The sequence below is a fragment of the Hoplias malabaricus genome, chromosome 1 (assembly GCF_029633855.1).
Source record: "Hoplias malabaricus isolate fHopMal1 chromosome 1, fHopMal1.hap1, whole genome shotgun sequence".
Taxonomy (NCBI): Eukaryota; Metazoa; Chordata; class Actinopteri; order Characiformes; family Erythrinidae; genus Hoplias; species Hoplias malabaricus.
Window position 1 is genome coordinate 17,147,484 of NC_089800.1, and position 11,533 is coordinate 17,159,016.

Here is an 11,533-nt window from a genome sequence, read left to right on the forward strand (position 1 = left end):
CAGGTTTAATGGTTGTGTTTTAGCAGAGGAATCACCAAACTTTGCTGGACACCCGCCCTCCAGTACTGGAGTTGTGCACCCCTGTACTAAATCATTTAAAAACATCATGCACAGCAGATGGTGAAATACCTATGACTCTTTGCATTATTTTGTTAGAAAATGTACTTTATGTACTCTTTGACAATTGTTTCACTAAAGTTGGCATAAAGTGGTGAAGCTTTGCATGCAACGACTTAACTTTTGGTGGATGCACATGCTTAAAGTTGAAGGGTTCAAATGGTTTAATATTACTTTGATTATTGTATACGCCTACTTTTCACTCATATACTGATTTATTCCAACTTTGGAGTGTGTTGCAGGTGTTACATAATAAAACAACAACCACAAAAAAGTTTACAAACATTTACACAATCAGGTTCATTGACAATTGTGGGAATTTGCATTTGTGATTGTGTCAATTACATAACGTTTTAAAAGAATTAGCAAATCATTGATTCTTTTTTATACTCCAGTTTAATAAATTCCACTTTTTGGGGGAAACAGGGTTTGTAAACATAGCCTGTTGTGTTATTTAGCTAAATATGTTATAGGCTAACATGAGCTTTTATAGTCCAGCATTTTGAAAAGTGTCGTAAACTATGGTAAAATTTGAGGTCATTATCGTGATCGTGTTTCTGATGGACACACAACTGTCCTGAGGAATTCTGAAGCTCACGGACACTTTCCCGCCATTTTGTTTTGCACAACGTCACCGAAGGCTGTGCTAAGACCGCACGCGACCCCTTTTCTCGGGCATGAAGGGAGGGGGAGATTGTTGTAAACTGCACAAACCGAGAGCGCGCCAGTTAACGGTCGACCGGCGAGCAGCAGTTGGCGCGCACTTTTACCTCAGAGCGTTCACTGAGCGGGAGAAGGGGGCAAGGCGCGAGGATGCGCGCGGACTGCACGGCGCTGCGAGCCCTGTGTGCCCTCACCGCGCTGGTCACGAGCTGCCGCGGCGCGCGAGTCATGAGCGGTGAGTCTGAGCTCTTAGATCAACCAGATTTGAATTTAGTTTCAGAGACTCATCAGGAACTGTAGGTTTAACGGATCGGGAATGAGGATCACAGCAGAAGCCTTCATTGCCTTATGACCAGCTTCCTGTTGTTTATAGTGTAAAACATTTTTTTTTTCCAAATTTACTGATGAAATATGTTCTAGCACATTTTTAAATTCAGAAGTCACACAGTCTGTATAAAATAGACTATACAGACTGGCAGAGTATCAGACAAAGTAGGATTCAGCCGAATTTTTTTTATTTTTGACATTTTAAGTTTTTTGTTATTTTGTTAGTTTTATTTTCAAGTCCTTAAAAATGGCTAAAAGTTTTTTTGTTTGTTTTTTTTCACAAAATTATTTTAATAACTTAATTTATCACAAGCATTGAATTTTGGCCATATCTATTGGCTATTAATAAAACAAAAGAACAATTTAAATTATTATTTTATGAAAATGTTAATAGAATATCATCATCATCTTTTCTGCTTAATTCATTTCAGGGTCGTGTGTGGTGGTAACCGTGAGTAATGAAAATCAATTTAGATGGAAACTTATGTATAATCAAAATGATGGGGATCTCAAAAGGGATTATTTCATCAGTTTCCAACAATCAGAACAGGTTATTTTAATTCTGTCCACCTTCATTTCAGTAACTTAACAAAGGGTTAAATAAACTCAAAAGGCTTTCATTACTGTTTTTCTAAAGGACTCCACTGGGTAAAATTTGGTTGAATTGACTGCTGGAGGGTTCTTTGAACCAGGGGAAAAGAAAGAGGGAGGGAGTCTGACTGACAAAGAACAAAGGAGGAGCAATGGATAAACTGGAGAACGCAGGATTGTTTGAGAGGTTTTGAATGAGGATACTAGTCCAGAGAATTCTGTGTTGGAGGAGGATGCAGAAATGTTGTTAGATTCATGGAGGAAGGAATGAGGAGGAAGTTGTTTGGAAAACTGCTGAGTCCGGATCTCCCCCGGTTAGCCCCTGGCCCATTACTGGCCTTAAAGTGATGATGGTGCAGATCTGGACCAGGCAATTATTTAAAGTACCTCCTGGGCAGTGAGCTAATGTTATTATTAGACTTTTTAAACAGACTGTATTAATCACAGTTGTCCTCCACATACAGAGTTTTACGAGAGGGATCTGCTTCGTTTATGGTTTCCCCCAAATATAGCCTCACAATTTTACCTTCCACACTTTCATGCATTTTTTATATTTTTTGTCAATATTTTGGATGATAAACTCATACAATGCAGAGTTTTTAAACAGTTCTAGGCTTGGACAAACTCTCTCTTTATATAGGATTTAATGTTTACTTTATATTCCTTACATTTAAAATGATTCTTCACACAAGAAAAACCGACAGTATTCTTTAGAGTATTAGAAGTTCTGGCAAAAGTTAACCACACAGCGAAATGGCTATTTGGGAAATAAAGGATGGTCTAGTAGCTGGTCAGATGAGGTGCTTGGTCAGTAATTTTTCTTTTGTGTGTCAAATATTTGAAGTATGTGCTTGATTAAGGTTTGTCTGATGAAATATTGTCTTTAGTAAGCATGATGTTTGGTGGATGAAAGCCAATACTGAAGTGTGATAAATCCAGTGTTGGGCGAACAATGCAGTATATTTAATATATGACCAAGGGGTGTCTAAAATAACTACACAGTGCCAACACTGTACTTGCCACTGTGATTGGATTAGCTTGATAGATCTAGAAAATTAAAAAATATCCTCAGTGTAATAAAAACTTATTACATGCAATTATGGAAAGAATTTCAGAATGGAATTAAATAAATATAAACCTGCTTATAGACTTTTGCTCATTTTAGTATATTTTTTGGAGACATCACCTGGAGTTACTCCTTTTGGCCACATCTGTACATTTAATTACGTCTGAAAATAATTTAGATGAGTTATCCATGATGTTGTCCAGTGTGAGAGTTAAGCAAATTTCTTCTGGATTCTCTGCAGGTCAGACGGTGTGTCAGGGAGGCCCTGAGCAACCGTGTTATAAGATTGCTTACTTCAGGGACATAACGAGTCGTGTGGCGTTCGCAGAGGCACTGCGGGTGTGTGAGATGGACGGCGGCTCGTTGTTGAGTGTGGAGAGTGCGGCGGAGCAGGAGTACATTGAGCATCTCTTGCAGGAGCTCAGCGGTTCATCCACAGGCAGCGTTTCAGGCTTAGGGCCCAGCATCGCTGACGGAGACTTCTGGATTGGACTGACCCGCACCGACACTGACGGCCCTCAGGAGCCCGGGAGTTTTACCTCCTGCCCTGACCTTTACAGGTGGACGGATGGCAGCGTGTCACAGTTCAGGTGTGTACAGGAATCTCTGGAAAAAGTAAAGTAGGTAAGTGTTACTATTACAGGTATCCAGGGATGAGGCTAAAACCAGGGTGATATCGTCCTGTGGTTTTTGCACTAATGTTCAAGGAGCCCAGAGCTAGGCTGGGGCCCTGCAGCGGGACTAAAATTATAGCCAGGTGTAATTATGATCCAGCGTGAGCTTATCTTGAAAGGCTCAGGATATCAAGCCTCACCTCTTTATCCATATACTGCTTTAATATTCAGCACTCTGTTGGTCTCATAGGAACTGGTACTATGATGAGCCTTCCTGTGGAGGAGAGGCTTGTGTTGTGATGTACCATCAGCCCACTGCTCACCATGGCCTGGGAGGACCATACCTCTACCAGTGGAATGACGACAGGTGCAACATGAAGCACAATTTCATCTGCAAGTTTGAGCCAGGTAGAGCAATACATTCTAAGCAATGCACTCAAGAGCTGAAACATAGTGAGGGAGCACATACAAGACCAATGTCGTTCTGTGTGTCCAATTTTTACTATTTTCATTTTTCTACATCATCTGAAATTATAAACAGCTGTTTACACTGTATGAAATTTCACACCAGATGGACTAAAATGATGTTCATGCCTTCTCCTGTAAAGTAACCATTTATTTTTTTTTTTAAAGCAAGTATATACTAAACCAACATATTCTAAATGGCATTTTCTTTAAAATGAATGCATTCCAACCAAATGTAGCTTACTGGAATGTGTACTCACGCTAATTTTGGTTATCTCTTTGTTAAATGTCATTATGAACCGTAATGCAGAAAGCCATCTGGTGAAAGAACACGGAGACAGGCCTGGAGGTCGTGATGCAGGTGAAACAGATGGTAAATCTCTTATTATCTGTTTCAAGGCTGATGCATATGCAAGTGCATTTACACCCGTTTTCATGCTGCTCACCAGATATGTCAACAGAAAATGAAGAAGAACGCAAAACACCTGCTGTTAAAGAAGAAGAAAACCTAAACGTCATAGTGGCAGGACCCTCAAGTAATATCAATCCTGTTTTTCCAAAAAAAAAAAAAGACAATCCATATTCTCAGATATATGTTTCTGGAGTATAAACATGCTTTTCTACTTTTTAGGCATGCTGTTGATTTATGTGATCATCCCCACTATTCCTCTCCTGCTGCTGATTCTTGTGGCCTCAGGGACCTGCTGCTTCCAAATGCTCAGCAAAAGGTGACATTTCCGTTTCCCAGATATATATATATCCTATAATACTTACAAGCGAAACAAATATGAGGGGCCTAAAGAATCTGCAATATTTTTAACCGAAAACACAAGATTCTTAGCTCAGATTTATTTAGAAAAAATTAAAACAATGTAGACCATGAAGAGAAACACACGTTGCATTTGATACCATTAATTGTGGAAGATAACTGACTCACGCCCGAGAAAAACTTTAGTCATTTTCTCCTAAGAAACACTGTGTATTTAAAGGAATATAAAGTTAGTTCTGCTTAAAAAAATACTAACAATACTTGAAAGAGAACAGCCACTAGTTAGTTCCTACTTACTTACATTTGTTGTTAGCTATGTTAACATGACTAAACTGATTTATTTATTAATAGTGTTGCCAATGTCCCGTCTTTGGACACTAAACAATGCGGGACGCGTTTTTGTTCTGTTTTGTTTTGTTTTTGTTTTTTTTTTAAGGTCACGCCGTTATGGTGATGATTTGTGACAGAAACACGTAGCTCTCTCTCAGGCAGAGCGAGGGGCACATTCTCCACGGCTCCTAGACAGAGAACGCGTTTTTGTTGATCATCACCTTTATTTAACGAATCAGTAGCAGTTAAAAAGTGTTATCTATCCATCATTCTCTTCTGCACCCAATGGAGCCACAGTACCTCCTACAGGGGATTGTTTTGCGGCACTGAGAGCAGTATGTCAGCTCTGCTTTCAGACAGAACTATGTTAGCACCATGACCTGGAGAAACTACATTTCATTCTCCCTTAACACAACACAGATGAGTGCTTGAATCAAAGGAATTCTTTATATATAAAAATCACATTGGATAATTTCATATAGACTAACAATTAACAAATATGTTATAAATAAATAAACAATGAATTATATGACATTTTGACTGGACATATGATATGATGCAATGAGAATGAGACTTTTAGACCAATAAGATTCTTTCACTTCAGATCTTGTTGTAATTAATTAAATATTTTAAGTTATACAGTTATTTTAAAGTGGTAATACAGTATTTGCAAAATGCATGGACCGATTCTGCTTTGCCATTGTTCAGGCACTGAGAGTCCTGATGGCAGTTGGCTTAATAAATGTCTGACAAGAAAAATGTTTCATCTGATTGACTACAGTCGAAAAAAGGATTTACAACTACGTACTGGTCACCCGGCCCCTGTGTTCCTTGTTTTGATTTCAGAAGGAAGGCAGCCCTATTTATGTTATAAACTTGAAAATTTCTCCGTGTTTGATGCAGTTCAGCCAAGCAAAAACACAAATTGGTTAGGTCTTCAGGATCTGATCTGAATGCTTCACACATGAGAGTAGCCACTAGCTATAAATAACATAAAAATATTATAAATTAGAAGTAACTGAGACAAAATATTTGTATTTATTGATGCTAGCTTAGAACTAACATGCTACTAGAATCCAATAGAGCCACTCAGAAACTAGTATTATCACCAATGTATTCGTTTTTAAAAATATATATTTATGGCCCTAAAACAGAGAGCCAATCTGAATTCTGCTGCACATCAGGCAATTAGCATCATGGTGAAGTGCTAAGAATACAACCGTAAGCAGATGCTAATGGCCTCTCTGCCACTTCTTGACCAGTCAGTTTTGGACTTGAGCTAGACGAGTGTGACGGGAACTTGCCTTTATTCCGCTGCCAGACCAAAGCCTTTTACTGTGATGCAATTTGTTTGTATGGAGCACAGCTTACTCAGTAATAATCACAGAGCTTACAAGTGCATTATTAGAGGATATGTTTAGCTTAGCACAGGCTGTGTCTGTCAACTGTAGACACTGGAAGGGTTGGGCTAGCTGCGGCCTGATTTTACAAGGAAAGTGTACACAGAAAATGTAACGTAGACTTCACTTCTCATCACTATCCTGAGCAGCAGACATTAACCAAATGCTGAAGCAAGCAGAGTCCCTCTAAACACTGCACAAAATGGCCTAGCCTGTGTTAGCCCCCCTTGGTCCCACTGCACTTGGCAGATTATTACAGAGTACTTTATTCATGTAATTCATTATGTTTATAAGGCCCCCCTCTCCCACAGAATGATGTCTTTTTAACATATTTTCGATTACTCTGCCAGACTGGGTATCGTCAGGCTATGCATTTAATCACTGGCAGTAACTGGCCTCACTCTCAGCAGTAAAAGGCTTCCTGGAGCCTGTTCAAGTCTCTGGGGTAAACACCCTTGCTCTAAGCAGCTGTAAGGCTTCTGTTTAACAAAGCGTGTCACACTCAAGAATCTATATTAATCTGAGAGAATCAAAGTGACAAGTGGCTTTGTATTTTGCCTGACTTGTAATGTTCAGCCAAGTTACATCTTGTTTATTAGGTTCAGTTAAATGTATCCATATAAGGCCATGTGATATAATACATGTAAGGGGAGTTCTTAAACAGTATGTGATCACAAAAGAATAATGAAATATTTACATTGTTAATAAAATATTTAGTCATTAATAACATGTTATATTATAATATATTAATAAGAGTTCATTGTGAGTTTGACCACAGGAACATGGACCACAGAACAATACTACATTAATGTAATAAAATAATGAAAACTGTTCTGCAGATAAAAACGTTACGTTACTTGATCTTGATCGTAATTTTTTTTAAATTTTGTGTAGAAAACCACGGACAAAAACGAGTGTGAATCAGTCAACACTCTGGATCTCTAAGACACCAAAGTCTGACAGTGCAATGGAAGTCTGAAAAGAGAAAACCTCCAGGTTCCAGTAATGAAATCTATCCTTGCTGTAGTCTACCAAGGTATTACATGCTCTGCATACTCGTTTGTCCAATTGTAAGTTGTATGTGGTCTCCTAAAGCAAGGTATAAAATGCATCTCAATGTTAACACTGTGGTACACTTCCCCTTTCTGTGATGTTTCTCTAGGATGGCTCTTGCTCTTTTGCCCCAAAATGACTCCTACTGATTATTTAAAACACTTCAATTTAATCCCCCCCCAACAACTCTAAGTGCTCCATTTCCTTCAAGCTCCTCCTCTCATCCTCCTCTTCATCAAAAAGAGTGATTGGTGCAGTCAGTTGCAGAAGGGAGTCCACCACAAATTGGCACCAAAACACAGAGCGATTAACTTACTTTAATTAAGACGAGTGCGAAGGGGACCCACATGAAAAGAGGACTTTTGAGCCCCAGCTGACATTAAATGAAGTCACGAGACGCCAGCAGATGAATTAAGCAGTGGCAAACTAGGTTAATTTTTTAGAAAAATAGAGTGAATTAGAAACCTACAACCATAACTCATTTCAGAGCAGCTCCATCAGGCCTTTCCAAAAAAAAAAAAAAAAAAAAAAAAAAAAACAAATTCTCAGATATTGACAGTAATGCTTTAATTTCAAAGACTGCTTCATTAACTTTAAATGAACTGCATTTCTCTTAGAACAGATGGATATTTTTATATGATCTGTGTCAATTCTGCTAAACCCATTCTTGTCATTATTATACGTGCAATTTTCCATGTAATACCATTTTTATCACCACAGTTTATATCTGCATATGTAAAACTGAAAAAGCTCTGTGATTTGAACAGTTGACAAGTATATCATATAAATAGGATAAATTGCATCATATAAATGTATCTATTCAAGTTTTTCTGTAAACAATCTGCTTGTAAATGACGGTGAACACTTTGTCTTCTGTTGGTAAGAGTGGGTGAATTTTATGTGAGTGTTTGGATTGGAAAATTGTACAGGTTTGTCTCTTTTTTAATATTTGGGAAGGTTACATATATGAAATAAATGGATAATTGTGAAGAGTGTTGATCTATGATGGTACTGACTGTTCCACAGAGGACATTCTTTGGTTTATTTTATTTCCAGGCAAAAGTATTTATTAGTTGAAGTTATTAACTATTCAATGTCACGCTCCAAAGCTAAGTATAAATTTATTCTTCCATTTTTCAAAACTTGGATTATACTAAATTGATGAGCCTTTTGTGGATTTTTTTGTTTATTATTTATTGTCTTGGGATTTTTAAGACTGAAAAATTAATTTGATATAGTTCTGCATGATGGTTATTTTAACTGGACTTTAATTTTTTTTTTTTTTGTCACTGCACAGAACTACAACAAAATCTGGAAACTAAACGTAACATCTGTGGCAGTGAACACAAAAACAGCAGTGATCACACACAAATGAAGCAGTGGCCAACTTGGAAGCAGTTGGGGGTTAAGTGCCTTGCTCAAGGGCACATCAAACATCACTGTCAAGGGAGGAGAAAGTGCTATTCCATCATTCCATCCAGCCCCAATTTTCTAATCTCTAGGCCACAGCTGCCCCCAAAGAAAAGGTGGTATCTGGCTTTTGCACAGTGCTGTATAATAATGAAAAATTATTGATTTAAGGAACTAGTTCCATAAATATTTGTTTTCTAACTATAAATTACACTATAAGCTGTCAGATCTTCCACCTTTAGCTTTGTTAGGCTGAAATATTGAAAGGAAATTTGTGACAGTGGGTTTGGCTATATTAAAGATGCCTTAAATATTATAAGCCACACCCTCTGACCTTCATAACTCACCCTCATCTACTGCTTTTGGCCATTAGTGAATATATTCTGCCTTTTTTAGTCTTCCCAGAATGTCTTTTTTTTTTGTGATTGACAGAGACACATCTCACTTTGTTAATTACTGAAAATACCTGCAGGTTCATAAACCAGCACAAAATGAAATAAAAATAGAAAACCCCAGGTCCAAGGAGATTTTCTGGTATTATACAGATAAAATGTGTGTTGGCACAGCAATGTAAAAATGTCTTGACCTGAATACGTGACTCAGTCTGGCCGCCAATTAGTAACAGCATACATCCCACAACACACTGTTTATTACAGAGTCTATTAAACTAATTAGTTCACTGCTCCTGTCACGTCACAGTTCTAATTACAGATACCATTGCAATCATGACTGCAGAGGCTCAGGGTTAGAATTAATTACAGAAACAAATCTTTCTTTGTTTGGAGAGAAAAGCCGATTAAAACATGAAACAAACAGCTCTCAGACACAACTCACACCGCCCTCTATAAACATAACATTTTTTGCTTAAACTATATTTTAAGCCCAGTCCCTGTAATGATATTTAGTGTGTATCAACTCCAGTCAATGAGTACTGTTTGTTTGGCATGATGGGAATATTAAAAGCATTTGAAAAATATGTAAAATATTTGTAAAATACCTTGTGAGCTGTTATTGCAGTGAAAACTCTTTGAGAGCAACTTGAATGTTCAGTTTAAAAAAGTATTCCTTTTGTAATTACAGACATGCAGAGAGTAATAATAAATGTTTTATTAAATCTTCAGCTTCAGTCATTACACATTAGGAAGCACATGGCCTGTATAAGACACTAGCATCACTGCTGCATGGAGTGTTCAAAGCCTGAACACACTTAAGTCAATCACAGCTTCAAATCACATCCTTTCACCCAACGGGCCATCTTCCTACCATTGCAGTACCGATCCCAGGTGTCCCTGCAGGCACAGGTCCAACATTAATGCATATTCTTTATAAAACTGCATCATATTTCAGAATACCATTCAGTAACATATTTGCATTGGCTTCTATTACTAAGAAGATTTTATTTTGATTTGATTTATTTTGATTATTTTGTTACATCTTTTTAAGTTTATATATCATTTTATAATAGTTTTATAAACAGGTCTGCTGCCAAACTGCTCTTATCTAATTACAAACAATAATTTACAAACTTTTTCAATGCTATAGTAACTAATCATTCTTACACCAAAGCATGAATTTGGTGGGATTACATTTTTTGTTATTTTACTCTAAATATAAAATCATTTGGATTCTATTGAGCACTTACCATGCCTTCAGTCCCTCGCGTTTGACAATGAGCTTTGCACATTCAACAGAGGCCTTTAGATCATCTTTGAGCAGGTCTAACATCAGGGAGATATATTCATTGTAATACAGACCAATAGAACATGCTGTACATGCTGTATGCTCTCAGCACAATCTTTGTCTAAGCATGTTGTTAGACTGCAATGTGACACAACTGAATATTCCTTACCTCCACATGGGACGTTGCACAGGTTCTTTCCACCACTGGTTCCATCATTACACCATTTAAAGCTGTTAATCTGGAAGATGCCATAGTCCTTGCCTAAGTTCTCACTTTCCCGCACCTTATGAGTCTTCCACTTGCTTTCCCAGAAAGCCATGCACACATCTATAGGCAGTGAAACAGAGAAGAGCAAATGAAATTGTGGATTTCCAATTTTATAAGAATTAAAATGTTAAATGGACATTGTATAGTGAGCAGCAGAAAATGTGAACAATGAATAAATAATAAATTACAGCAGTTAATGGACATTAGTGCATAGGATAATTCCGTTAATTTGCCCGTGTCTAAAGTTTATTTCTTCAGTTTGGAGTTAGATGTAAAAGCTAATACGGATAAAACCACAAACACAGTGTATCCAGCTGATCAGGTCCCTTTGGTGAGATGGGAAAACTGAATTAGATTTTTTTGGTAAAACATTAATTCAACACTACAAAACAATAAACCATATCCACCAAACAAAGCTCAGAGCTGATGAAAGAGAGATATACTCACAGTTGCCAAGTCCAAATCCCTCAAAGCCTTCTAGCCCCTGGCTTTTGAAGAGGCGTACAACTTCACAGCGCCCCAGCCTTCGAGACTCACACACAGCCAGAAACATCACACACAACAAAATAACCAGCTTCATGATTGAGGATTCACTAGTACTGCTGGACCAGAGAGCAGTGTGAGTGAGGGGATACACTGCAGCCATTTATAGGTGACTCTCAGGCTTTGAAATGGCTTTTACACAATTTATTTTTGCAGTTGGTAAGGAAAGGATTTCCAAACTCATGGATAACAGTAACCGACATTACAAAACTTCATTGAGGAGCAAAGAGAAAGAAA

The 11,533-nt window shown here is 37.7% G+C and overlaps 2 protein-coding genes across 6 annotated transcripts; one reads left to right on the forward strand and one right to left on the reverse strand.

The window, feature by feature from the left end:
• Positions 1-818: 818 nt before the first annotated feature.
• On the forward strand, positions 819-9,793 carry chodl (chondrolectin). 5 transcript variants are annotated; one of them, XR_010804406.1, is made up of 8 exons: positions 819-1,015; positions 3,006-3,354; positions 3,629-3,786; positions 4,154-4,216; positions 4,293-4,379; positions 4,475-4,571; positions 7,237-7,378; positions 8,693-9,793. XR_010804406.1 is itself a non-coding variant. In XM_066683749.1 (7 exons), the coding sequence occupies exons 1-7, from the start codon at positions 931-933 to the stop codon at positions 8,715-8,717; spliced, it is 864 nt and encodes a 287-aa protein (XP_066539846.1). In that variant the 5' UTR covers positions 819-930; the 3' UTR covers positions 8,718-9,793. The 5 variants fall into 5 exon arrangements, 3 of the variants coding, with proteins under 3 accessions (XP_066539846.1, XP_066539823.1, XP_066539837.1); XR_010804407.1 differs by lacking the exon at positions 8,693-9,793 and adding an exon at positions 7,505-8,635; XM_066683749.1 differs by lacking the exon at positions 7,237-7,378.
• Positions 9,794-9,906: 113 nt separating this feature from the next.
• On the reverse strand, positions 9,907-11,360 carry lyz (lysozyme). The gene is made up of 4 exons (XM_066641984.1): positions 11,201-11,360; positions 10,655-10,813; positions 10,448-10,523; positions 9,907-10,094 (listed from the first exon to the last, which is right to left on the reverse strand). Exons 1-4 carry the CDS (start codon positions 11,331-11,333, stop codon positions 10,022-10,024), a joined length of 441 nt encoding a protein of 146 aa, XP_066498081.1. The 5' UTR covers positions 11,334-11,360; the 3' UTR covers positions 9,907-10,021.
• Between the last annotated feature and the right edge of the window lie 173 nt (positions 11,361-11,533).